Raw genomic sequence first — 13,728 nt, 5'->3', positions numbered from 1 at the left:
CGCTCACTGGCGCTCACGGCCGGACATCTTTCAAACCCATTCAAATGAATGGGTATGAAAGAGTCCTGCAGCTTTCTGTCTCCTGCTCTGTTTTGTGCAGGAAACGGAAACCGGGCGCAGATGTGAATGAGCCCTGAGTCTATGGAGAAGGGAGTGGGAGAAGCTGGCTGCTGGAAAACACAGATAACTGAAGCTGCAGCACTCTGCTATTCTGTAACTCAGGTATTTCTTTTAATCCTGCTATGATAGAGATAACAGACTACCAGAACAATGAGGCAATAAATTAATTATCAGTATTGCACATCGGACCTAATGTCCACATCCAGACAGTTGTATTGCAGTCTTTGGGACATACAATCAAAAGATTGCAGATTTTATTACCCCTACAAGGGGGTAATAAAATTGTTTAAAAAAGTGTTAAAATATTTTAAAAAAATCATCTACTTTCCTTAGATTTGAAATAAGAATAAACAAAAACAAACATAAGCAAATTATACATCCCCAGGTAGAAAAATGCCTGTTCTACAAACATAAAAGTATGACAAACGCCATAGTGGGGAAAAGAAATCAAAACAGTCAAACTACTATATTTTCACCATTTTACTTCCATAAAAATGTAATAAAAAGCACAATCAAAATATCAGACATTACCAAAACGGTAAACCTAGTATGAAAAGTATATCTATTATATAGTAAAAAGCTTATATGATGTTAGAACTGAATTGCAGTCCTTACGGTAGTATTATCTGACATATCGCCTTAAGCCTATGTAACTGGGTGCACCTTGAATTTACTTTATTATTTTGCTAATTGGTTCAAGATTTGACATCCATTAAGATCCATTAAGCAAATGGATTTTGAGACTTTAGGCAGATTTAACAAACTACTATTTTTGTATTGTATAGACTAATTCACTATCACTGACCTAAAACTACTGCTGTAGTAAAGTGCTACATCTAACAGTACAGTACATGGAAATATGACACAGAATAGTAGGACGTCATAAAGTTACCCGTTGCATTCTGTAACATCAAGAAAAATGAAATATTTTCACATACCTTTGATGGAAAATACACAAAGATATTCACGTGTCTTCACCACACTTCAGAGGTGACATTGTTTGGTGTGTTGCCTCCGGGAGCAAACTACTATGCATGTAAGCTGAAGACTTGAAACTGTGCAAAAAGGAGGAAGTAAACTATCTAGTTCCCTTTTATTTCATCCTGGGTGTTGACCAAGTAGTTACGTTTCATATAGCCGTAACAAAGTACTCTGCCCATGTCATCCCAAGCACAACAATATATCTATTGTGTAAAACCTAGAATTTTCCATTGGTCAGAAATGTTAATTACAACTAAACAATCATAACAAAGAGTTGCAGCAACATAAATGATATATAATGCTTCAGTATTCTCATTACGGTTTGTGTAGAACATCGGCACAAAAATCTTATACACTGAAATATAACAAAGCATTTACTAGACTGGTGTGTAGTAAATACAGGCAGCAAGAAGAAGAGACAGCAGGCAAAGCTGCTGAAACAAGGAGACGGGATTACCCCTTTAGGCCAGGGACCCACAAGTCGGAAACGCCACGATTTGCCTGCAGCGGAAACATTGCGGCATTTTACAGTAATTGCAAAGTGGATGAGATTCTTACGCAGTTTTGGAAATCGTAGCATGTCAATTATATCTAAAGAAACGCTAGTGGCTTCCCCATAGATATCATTGTAACTGAAAGTCCGCAGAGGAAAACTCCAAGAACTTTCTGTTTAAAAATTTCAGGTAATTAAGGTTTCCATGAGCCACTTTGAAAGTAATGGTATTCACACCACCGTTTACACAATGCGTCTTTTTTAAAAGAACCGTACCGGCGTGGGAGATTCGTCCTATGGCGGTGCCTCTCTCATGGTCTTATCAGCTAAGAAATTGATCAGTTGCGGGCTTTGAAGATGAATCTCCGGAGTCTTCATACATGCTTCTGTGGAGGTAATACTTTATTGTCTTTATTTGTCAACTCCCATACTTACCGCTGTATTCTTCAGTACCATCGGATATCCCGAACCAGACGGCAGGAGGGTGACACCAGACGGTGGCAACCTGCTGTTCTGACTGTATCTGTCCTGTCAATTTAACTTGATTCCCATAATAGCCCCTGATGAGCTGGACTTCTGTCTAGTGAAACGCGTAGAGAGGGAAGCTTATATCATGTAGTTACAGGAATTTTAGGCATATACACTCACCGGCCACTTTATTAGGTACACCTGTCCAACTGCTCGTTAACACTTAATTTCTAATCAGCCAATCACATGGCGGCAACTCAGTGCATTTAGGCATGTAGACATGGTCAAGACAATCTCCTGCGGTTCAAACCGAGCATCAGTATGGGGAAGAAAGGTGATTTGAGTGCCTTTGAACGTGGCATGGTTGTTGGTGCCAGAAGGGCAGGTCTGAGTATTTCAGAAACTGCTGATCTACTGGGATTTTCACGCACAACCATCTCTAGGGTTTACAGAGAATGGTCCGAAAAAGAAAAAACATCCAGTGAGCGGCAGTTCTGTGGGTGGAAATGCGTTGTTGATGCCAGAGGTCAGAGGAGAATGGCCAGACTGGTTCGAGCTGATAGAAAGGCAACAGTGACTCAAATAGCCACCCATTACAACCAAGGTAGCCAGAAGAGCATCTCTGAACGCACAGTACGTCGAACTTTGAGGCAGATGGGCTACAGCAGCAGAAGACCACACCGGGTGCCACTCCTTTCAGCTAAGAACAGGAAACTGAGGCTACAATTTGCACAAGCTCATCGAAATTGGACAATTGAAGACTGGAAAAACGTTGCCTAGTCTGATGAGTCTCGATTTCTGCTGCGACATTTGGATGGTAGGGTCAGAATTTGGCGTCAACAACATGAAAGCATGGATCCATCCTGCCTTGTATCAACGGTTCAGGCTGGTGGTGGTTATGTCATGGTGTGGGGAATATTTTCTTGGCACTCTTTGGGCCCCTTGGTACCAATTGAGCATCGTTGCAACGCCAAAGCCTACCTGGGTATTGTTGCTGACCATGTCCATCCCTTTATGACCACAATGTACCCAACATCTGATGGCTACTTTCAGCAGGATAATGCGCCATGTCATAAAGCTGGAATCATCTCAAACTGGTTTCTTGAACATGACAATGAGTTCACTGTACTCCAATGGCCTCCACAGTCACCAGATCTCAATCCAATAGAGCATCTTTGGGATGTGGTGGAATGGGAGATTCGCATCATGGATGTGCAGCCGACAAATCTGCGGCAACTGTGTGATGCCATCATGTCAATATGGACCAAAATCTCTGAGGAATGCTTCCAGCACCTTGTTGAATCTATGCCACGAAGAATTGAGGCAGTTCTGAAGGCAAAAGGGGGTCCAACCCGTTACTAGCATGGTGTACCTAATAAAGTGGCCGGTGAGTGTAGAACCAGGGTTTTGGCTGGATACAGTGGCGTAACTAGGAACTTTTGACATGGCCCCCCTTCCCCCCCGACCAACACCTAAGACCTCGACCGACCCCCTCCTACGCATTCCTGCGCGTTCTATTATGCCCCATAGTGGCCCCTGCACACAGTATTATGCCCCAATAGTGGCCCCTGCCCACAATATTGTACTCCAATAGTGGCCCCTGCACACAGTATTGTACCCCAATAGTGGCCCCTGCGCACAGTATTGTACCCCAATAGTGGCCCCTGCACACAGTATTATCCCCCATAGTGGCCCCTGCACACAGTATTATATCGCTTAGTGGCCCCTGCACACAGTATTATTCCCCATAGTGGACACCCATAAACAATTATTATACTCTGGGGTCTTTTCATTCCCCAGAGTATAATAATCAGAGACCCGGGGGAATAAAAACATAAAAAAACACTGTCACTTACCTGTCCCCCGGCTCCTATGCTGTCTTCTCTGCTACCGTCCTTCTGCTATGACGTCGGACGTCACATGACCCGGGACACAGGCCGGGTTCATGTGACGTCAGAGACGTCAGAAATGACGACAGGAAGGAGGCCTGGCCAGGATTGTGGAGAGGTAAGTAACATGTTTTTTATGTTCCCTTACCTCTCCCGGTCCGCCAATCATTATACTCAGGGGTGCGAAAAGATAGCAGCGGTAGTGGCTGTCATCGGGCCCTGAGGCAGCTGCCTCCACTGCTATGGCAATAGTTACGCCACTGGCTGGATACTTTCGTGGGATTACTCATTATTACGAGGGAACAGGTGTGGATTAGTGAGCCGGTACATGCCGGGGCAGCGTTATAGAGTGTAGCTATCTCGTCCTTGTGATGCCTCCCACGGCGTAGTGGCTTCTCATATCATTGTACCCTCGGCCCAGTGGCATTCAAACCTCAGCAGTACCCTGGCTATAAACCTTTGGTTACACATTGTTGTATTATTGTTACAATGCGAGCACTTAGCCATTGATACCACTTGATTTGGTGAACCAAAAAGGGAGCAGTTTGCTCTTTCTGGTAATCAATACACACTCTAGTATTTAAATTAATTGTTTGGAGTGTTCTATTTTTAGTGGTCTTTCACTTCATAGGGGGCCTGGTAATATTGGAGTTCATATATAGAGGAGATACTTACCAATATCTTACTCCCCTATATAATATGATACTAGTAACTCCATGATACAACAGTCTCCTTATTACCTAGCGCTAGTTTGGTTCATTTTTATCCTTTATAGCTGGAGAGCTATTTTTATGGTAATTGTGTGTTTCACAAGTAAGGTTACGTATCTGAAATAAAATACTAGAGTGTTTGCTTTTTGTTTATTGGCCTCCACCTATCATACTCTGGGGTTTGACTTCACCTCTGGTTCATGACAAAATTTTTCAAACAAAATTTTTGGGCTTAACTGAGACTTTGTTGAATGGTGTCAGCAGAACCACCTCAGGATTAATGCTGGGAAGACCAAGGAGATGGTGGTGGACTTCAGTAAGCGGAGAAGTGATCCGATTCCGGTGGAGATCCAAGGAACATGTATTGAGATAGTCAGGACCTATAAGTATCTGGGCGTGATCCTCAACAATAAACTAGACTGGGCTGATCACCTGGAGACGCTGCACAGAAAGGGCCACAGCAGACTCTACCTGCTCAGGAGGCTGATGGCCTTCGGAGTCCAGGGGACACTTCTTAGGGCCTTTTTTTAACTCTGTGGTTGCTTCAGCCATCTTTTTCAGTGCGGCCCACTGGGAGAGCAGTATATAAACCAGGGATAGAAATAGACTTGACAGCTGATCAGGAGGGCCAGCTCTGTCCTGGGGAGCCCCCTGGATCCAGTACAAGTGGTGGGTGACAGAAGGATACTGTCCATGGTGAGCTCCATACTGAAGAATAAATCCCACCCCATGTATGAGACTTTGACGGCACTTGGCAGAACTGTAAGTGACCGACTGCTCCACCCCAAGTGTGAGAAGGAGCGCTATCGCAAGTCCTTCCTTCCAACTGTGATCAGGCTGTATAATCTACATCAGACCAAGTGAAGAAAGAGAGCTAAATGATCCTGAAATATTCTTTCTTTTCTCCTTAGCTGCTATTGATTCCTAGTATCTACCTTAGCCTTCTGCAATATATTACTGTAATTATCCTGTATCTGTATTATCTATGCTGCTGTAACACACTAAAATTTCCCCATTTAATAGTGGGACTATTAAATGATTATCTCATCTTATCCTATCTTATCTTAACCCAAAACAAAATGAATCTTCAGAGGTTCACCCATGTCTACTAAGGATTCACTAATGACTAATGGTTTTTTTCTCCATGACTGGAACATAGCAAATGTTGTGCCAGTAAAAAAGTGAGCCTGGAAACTATAGTCATGTAAGTTTAACTTGTGGTGTGGGAAAACTATTTGAAGGCTTTCCAAAAGATGCTATCCTGGAGGATCTCAATGATAATAACCCTGTAACGCAGCATTACTTTGGGTTTGTGAGTAGTGTTGAGCGTACAGTACCTGTTGAAGTCCAGGTTCGATGATTTTGGCTGAACTTTGCCCAAACTTTGCCCCTTGACCTGAACCCCATTGAAATCAATGGGGACTGGAACTTAGTGACCCAAAAATAGCTGTAAAATGAAGATAGTAAAGGAAGATGGCTACAAAATGGGGGCAATAACAGGGCAAGTGCTCTGCAAAAAATGGGGTAGGGAAAGTACTTAAAATAACATAAAATAAAAAAATAAATAAAACAATAAAACATCCACCTTAGTAGTCTGGGTGAGATGTACACCCTCTCCATTACCTGACCAACCATCGGCTTACAGTTGTATTAGACCCCTCATAGCCCACCATGAATATACTCATCCAGAAGCTTTGTTATTGTAGGAACAATACAGCAAAATATGGCATGACTATTGGCATAGCTCTGTAATAAGGACCAGTAACAAACCCATGTGCCACTGTATAAGGCCTCCATGTGCCACTGTATAAGGCCTCCATGTGCCACTGTATAGGGTCTCCATGTGCCACTGTATAGGGTCTCCATGTGTGATTAAAAAGCCCTGGCACAGATTTACTAAAAACAGAATGCTTGCACAATTAGCTCCAAAAAACCCCAGTACGTGCCTTACTCTACATTTATCGTTACTTATCCGACAAGGGAACGTGGCTCAGCAGAAAGGGGGGTCGTTTATCAGGAAAGAAAATGACTTAAGAAAGTTGTGTCATTGTGCGTCAGGTTTTTCACTTGACAAAGCCAATAAATAAGTATTGTAATCATAGACTAGACTGTGTAATTCCTGTCTTGCTTACGTTTATCCTGTCTGACAATTAGGCATTATTAATAAATCTGCTCCAGTATACTCTATTACATACATTGCACTAGTGTACTGCCTTCTGTGTGATCATGGAGAGGAGAAGAAAGTTTGAGTTTGAGAGAGAAAGTAGAAATGAGTATGCCCCTAGGAGGGGCCAGAGACGTGAGCTCACACTCCTGCTCTCTACTCTTCTGTTACAACTCTGAACACTCGGATGGACAAACTGACAGTAGTAGATTGGCGTCTGGGGTGAAAGCATAAGGCTGGTAAGTCTCTGCTGGTATGTAAGTCTTCTGTCTGTTGCGCTGTGCTCAGATTATATACACTGTAATGTGTAAAGCTGAATACATGGGCAGGGCTTCCAGGAATTTATTATAATTTCTCTCTTAGGCTGAAGTGTAATTCTTCATAGAACATACCACTTCTCTATTATTACTATTACTGTTGCAAAATAAAATGATAAAGCATAGTGACAACATATTGTGTCAGTTCTGAAAAAAAGTAACAGTGATGTACTGTAAATACTTTATATGCAATGCTCATACTTTGTGATTTATTGGAAGGCCCATTTCTATATATTTGCCAGAGTTAGGCTCTATTCAGGTCACGTTTATCACATCTATTTAGCAGATCCGATTAACAACCCAAAAAAGGGACACAGAGAGATTGGTCTACATAGAGATCAATCTGTCCATTGTTGTTTTGGACAGACACAAAAGTATGCTGCACTATGGACTGAAATGGACCTGTTTTCTTTTGACATTCATCTCTATGTAAGCGGATGGCCATATGTTTGCGTTCATTTTTTGCATTAGTTAAACTGATCTGCAATATGTATGTATAAAATGTTATCTGAATGGAGACTTAACGTGGTAAATATTGTGTATATCTACGCTACTGGAATTTGTATATTTCCATATGCTTGTGTGGATTTACTCCAGATACTCAAATTTTTCTCAATATGGCGAAAAACATTAGTATATGGTAGTATAGTTTGTGTATTTAGATTATGGGCCTTATTATAGACAGCGCTGATATGAGTGATGACAACCTGTATACAGCCATGCAAAATAGGCTGATGCTGTATAAGCAAAGGAAAAATAATAAACATATCACTTCCTATGACTGATTTTATTTAAGATAGTGTTTGCAAAAATATGGATGTCAGACGTGATCAAAAAGATTTAATAATCTATAATATTGTTGAATCCTTCCATATGAAATAACCCCTAGGATGAAGTTAATGCTCCGAAGTCAGCTGCTGTAGATGTGGGGCCCAGTCCAACTCTGTTAGGGTGCATTCACACTAAGTATACGCTGAGCTGATTCTGAACGTAAAACACGTTCAGAATCAGCTCGTATAAAGCAGATCCCATTCATTTCAATGGGAGCCGGCATACGAGCGCTCCCCATAGAGATGAATGGGCTGCTTTTTTCCCTATTGGTTTCAATGTGATACGCACGTAATACATTGAAACCAATAGGGAAAAAAGCAGCCCATTCATTTCAATGGGGAGCGCACGTATGCCGGCTCCCATTGAAATGAATGGGATCTGCTTTGTACGCGCAGATTCTGAACGTGTTTTACGTTCAGAATCAGCTCAGCGTATACTTAGTGTGAATGCACCCTTACAGCTACATTTTGTGTGTAAGCTGCCATAGAGAGGTGAATGGGCTTTCACTTTTTTTCCCGAATGGCTCTGCCTAAAATTGCCAAAAGATAGTCTGAATTATGGCAGATCTTTTAGTCAATGCATTTTAATGGCATTTGTGAGCATGGTCAAACTGTATTATTATTATTATTATTATTAATAATAAACATGGTTAGATAGAAGCTTTCAAGAAGAATGTTAAGGAGAAGCAATTTTAACTCCACAAGCGGCTCCCTCACATTAATATATTACCCTAATGTAGTGAAGCATATTACAGTTATAAGACTGCCTGCTTGAGAATTACAAATCCCAAAACCAAGACATATACTCTTTTGTTAAATAACATTAAGTCTACATGCACATGGACCTGTGCATGAGCAGGGTTTGAGCAAAAATGGACTGGACCCATACATTTAATTCCTGGGCCTGAAATGTAAATCAGACAAAAATAGGACCTGTCCTGAGTTGTGCTGCGGGGTTCATGGGGAGATGGTGATGATACACAGGCATATGTATAGAGCTATTAGAATATAATAGGTTATTGTGGTAGTTAAAACACAGCCAGCACCCTGAAAAAGCACACGTTCATATGCCTGGCGCCTAAAAGCAATATATCTGGGTTGGCTGCCCGCTGCTGCCCTCACTGGCCGTCTGAGGAAGGCATTGCTGCAATTAATAGCATTTTACAAAACCACCTGGTTGTTTCTCATTGACATTTTCAGTTTAGTCACTTGTGAATATTTCTAAACTATTCTCTCCCTTGGCAATGTTTGTTCAGTTCTGCAAGACATGTGTTTCAATTGTAGCTTCCTAGTGCTGCTGTATTACAGAGCTTTCCCAGAGCTGCTGGTATGTTGGTGTAACACACCCAGCTCTTGTTCATAGAACAGAAATATGTGAACTGAAACCAAATTCAGTAGACCTGTGTCAAGGAGTAATAGAGACTGGGCAGCGGCCATTTGCTTAAATGGAAAGAATCCTTTTATCATTATTGCTTAAAGCGATGTCTCATTACAGACCCTGAACTGAGAGCAGCAGAGAGAACGTACTTAGTACGTACTAAGTCATCTATTGTGGATCTACCATATATACTCGAGTATAAGCCGAATTTTTCAGCCCAGTTTTTGTGCTGAAAAAGCCCCCCTCGGCTTATACTCCAGTTAGAAAAAAAAAAAAAATATATATATATATATATATATATATATATATATATATATATATTTTTTAGGAGGGGGGTGGGGGGTTATGACCAGCCACAATGCTAAAGAATAGAATTTCCCATAAAATAATAAGTTTAAAAAAAATAAACGTTCTAAATCATTCCTTTCCCTAGAATACATATAAAAGTAGAAAATTACTATGAAACACATATACATTAGGTATCCCTGTGTCTACTGAATATAGGGGATCTGCAGTGCTCCTGTTCCGTTGGGAAGGGGTTAATAGGAGCACTGCAGATACCCTATATTCAGACAGGCTGAATTCCAAGTGGGGGAAAAAAAAAACAGTCCTCAAGCTCAGGGAAGAGGCAGACAGACAACCAAAACACCCCCTCCCCTTCCCCAGCACCTACTGCACACAAAAACTCCAACCATTTTAATTTTTGAAATTTTCCAGTAGCTGCTGCATTCCCCCCCTCGGCTTATACTCGAGTCAATAAGTTTTCCCAGTTTTTTGTGGTAAAATTAGGGGGGTCGGCTTATATTTGGGTCGGCTTATACTCGAGTATATACGGTATTTACTGAATGCGCTAGGACCTCTCCTGTTGTGACCAGTAAACTGACACTGCCACCACAGTGTGAAAGCAGGCTATATAATGTGGCCATTGCGGGTGGCAATTCCTAGAGGGCAATATGTATAATATTTCAGCTTCTTATTAAGTAGAGCTGTTGTTTAGTCATTATTAGAGTCCATTCACATGGAGTAAACGCACGCTCATTTTGGCAAAATTCACGTGTAAAAAAAACGTCAAAAAACACGTCAAAATACACGTGTAAAATATCACTGAAGTCAATGGGAGTCTTATTTTTATACGTGTATTCTTTACACATGTATTTTGCCAAAATGAGTGTGCGTTTACTCCGTCTGAATGGACCCTTACACCACCATCTATTGATAAGGCAATGGCCCTGCTAACCTTGAAACATTGCCCAGCAAAGGTAAAAAGTAAGCTATTCAGAAACTGTGCGCTCTCATAACTATTGTGAAAACCGTAGTTTAAATTTTTTTTTGTATTGATGACACATCATCAGTGACAACATACTTCAGATAAGATATACAGACAAAGCTGTAAGTGTTGGTACCTCTGAATTTTTTCAAGAAAATTAAAGGGATCCTATCTTTCAAACCCTTTTTTTCTAACTAACATGTCTGAATAGCCTTAAGAAATGCTATTCGTCTCCTACCTTTCATTGTCTTCTCCGCGCCGCCGTTCGACTAAAATCCTGATTCTTGTCGGTATGTAAATTAGTTCTTTTGCAGCACGGGGGCGGTCCCAATCCTGCGAGAGAACTCTTCAGCGCCAAAAAAAACCAAAAACATTTAGCAGTTTTAGGGAGCCTTCACACGGAGTAAACACTCCGCTCATTCTGAACTTAACTCGTTCAGAGTGAGCGGCGTTAAAACAGATTCCATTGATTTCTATGGGTGCCGGCATACGCGTGCTCCCCATTGAAATCAATGGGAGGCTTTTTTACCTATTGCTTTCAATGTGATACGCGATACGTATTACGGAGCGTTACTCCATGTGAAGACTCCCTTACACCACTCGTGATATGGGAAAATAGCTGTGGTTAGCACACAGCAGATTTATCAAATGTCAAAATTACCTCATGCCAGTAATGTGTATTAGATGTAATAATAACTTATACAATAATAATGACTAATAAGCCATACAGATATTATTTTGTGCTTAGTTTACACCTATTTATACTAACTCTTTTTTTTGCCTATTTAGTCTTTCTCTTCTATATGGATATATGATACTTGTCATCATGTGGGATGAGCTCTCTGAAGACTGTCCAAACTAACAGAACTTACCTAGTGTCTGCGTTGGCAGGAGGGTCAGTGGAGAAATATGAATGTTTGCTTGACCATCTTCTTTCTCTAAATGTGCTTAACTGGGAAGATTATGAAGGACTGAATCTTGTAGGTCAACCCTTGTCTACCCTGGTTAGAAAACTCCTGGACACTGTTACCTGCAAAGGTGAAACTGAGTGCAAACAGTTTTTGGATGTTTTACATAACATTGAGGATTCTGGTAATGAAGACCACGTCACGACATGTCTACAGCCTCCTGAAGACTTCGCTCAAGCTTATCAGTATTTACAAAGAGAACGGCCAAGAATTGTCTTGTTAATCCATAACTATATTAATGCTGCGTTACAACAACTTTTGGAGCATCGCTTCATCACACAGATTGAAATTGAGCATATCCAGCTGCCTATATTTTCAACATCACAGAAGGTGACTAGATATTAAAATTGCTAAAATAACATATGTATACTAGATTATTTTATGGTTTTCTCAGTCTTATGCTAGGTTCACACTAGTGTTCAGGGACTGTCCCCCATTCCACTTAAAGCAGGACATTTCTCTCTGCCGATTTCAGTATAAAATTGACTGAAACTCAATGGACCCTACTATAGTCTATGGAGTCCGCGGGTTTCCGAAGGTAACTGCTTTTTAAGCAAATAGGGCTTCAGTGGACCTGAAGGACGGAAATCTGAATGCTAGTGTGAACCCAGCATCAGGTTACATTCACATGACAGTGCTAAGCACTTGGCCATGAAAGGTCAAGTATACATTCAAGGGTAATCCGTTTTCACTGATCCCTCATAGACATCAGTCTGTTGAGTGATCCATGAAATTAGGCTTTGAAAGCTTGTTCTATTTTTCTTGGACCGTAGTTTCAGTAGTCCGTGTGAATAACTCCATTAAAGTCTATGGCGCTGTATGCTGGCCATTAATACAACAGCTAGTACATGGCTTATGAAACCTGTCATGCGAATGAGCCCTAACTCTAATTTACATTTATTGCTATAATACTGTAGCTATTATTCCATTTATTCCTGGTGTGTCCTTTTTTTTCCTCATCATTCTAATGCCTCATGTTGCAGATTTTGATGCAGTTTTTTGAGACAAAGTCATAGATATATATTTGTAACAAGTCAGTACTCTGCGTGTTCATTTACAAGACTAGTCTAGGGCAATAACTTTTCTAACGAATCATTGAAAGCAGAGATATAACTATGAGATTGCAAAAATATTTTTTATAACATTGACTGTATAACTTTGCACAGTGCTTGCAGTTGCGCTGATATTCCGTTCAGGGGGGTCCTCCTGTGGACTCCTTCCAGATGGGAGGCAAGAGCTAATGTGAACGGGTCCTCACTTGTCCTGCAGAACCAGCATTGATTGGCCGAATGCTATACACTGTATAGTATTCAGCAAACCAACGCTGGTTCTGCAACAGGCTCGTCCTTGCTAGTCGGGAGAGCTGGCAGCTTGCAGTTATGCGGGAGCTGACTTTTTCCCATAGGAATGCATTGACCAATGTTGATTGGCCGAATGCCATACAGTGTACAGCATTCAACCAATCAACACTGGTTCTGCCGGAGGCTCGTCTGTGGGGAGGCGAAGTCTAAGATCGGACCACAGCAGTCTCCATTGTGGTCTGATCTTAGACTCTGCCTCGTCACAGACGAGCCTCCGGCAAAACCAGAGTTGATTGGCCGAATGCTGTACACTGTATAACATTCGGCCAATCAACACTGGTCAATGCATTCCTATGAGAAAAAGTCAGCTCCCGCATAACTGCAAGCTGCCAGCTCTCCCGACTAGTAAGGACGAGCCTGCTGCAGAACCAGCATTGATTTGCCGAATACTATACACTGTATAGCATTCAGCCAATCAATGCTGGTTCTGAATTGAATCTTTACTGCGAATAGCAAGTAGTATTTAAAAGAGTACAAGTATTTTGAATACCATAGTATTCTATTGAATACCTACTCAATCGAATACTACTCGCTCATCTCTAGTTCACACCTCAATCCGCTTAAAAAGTGGCTATCTGCAGACCCCATAGACTGTAATGGAATCAGTCGGGTTTCTGGCTGAAAAATGCGAAGAGAAAAGGCCTGCTTGCAGGACTTTTCTCTCCGCATTTTTCAAGCAAAATGGGGGATAAAATCCCAGAACGAGATGCAAGTGCAGATGTGAACCCAGATGGATAAAGTTAAAGTTAGTGTGATCGCCCATCAGTACCCAGAGCTGAGAA

The 13,728-nt window shown here is 41.4% G+C and overlaps 1 protein-coding gene across 1 annotated transcript in view; it reads left to right on the top strand.

Annotated features, from left to right (window-relative positions):
• Positions 1–7,009: 7,009 nt before the first annotated feature.
• NOD2 (nucleotide binding oligomerization domain containing 2) overlaps positions 7,010–13,728 on the top strand; it is a 42,002-nt gene continuing 35,283 nt past the window's right edge. The window contains exons 1-2 of the mRNA XM_075281861.1: positions 7,010–7,078; positions 11,407–11,915. Coding sequence (XP_075137962.1) covers positions 11,451–11,915 — 465 coding nt within the window. The 5' untranslated portion in view covers positions 7,010–7,078; positions 11,407–11,450. The remainder of the gene's footprint in view (positions 7,079–11,406; positions 11,916–13,728) is intronic.

This window comes from Leptodactylus fuscus, chromosome 7 (genome assembly GCF_031893055.1).
Source record: "Leptodactylus fuscus isolate aLepFus1 chromosome 7, aLepFus1.hap2, whole genome shotgun sequence".
Classification (NCBI taxonomy): domain Eukaryota; kingdom Metazoa; phylum Chordata; class Amphibia; order Anura; family Leptodactylidae; genus Leptodactylus; species Leptodactylus fuscus.
Note: the sequence above shows the minus strand (reverse complement) of the source record. Positions and strands in the feature narration are given on the sequence as shown.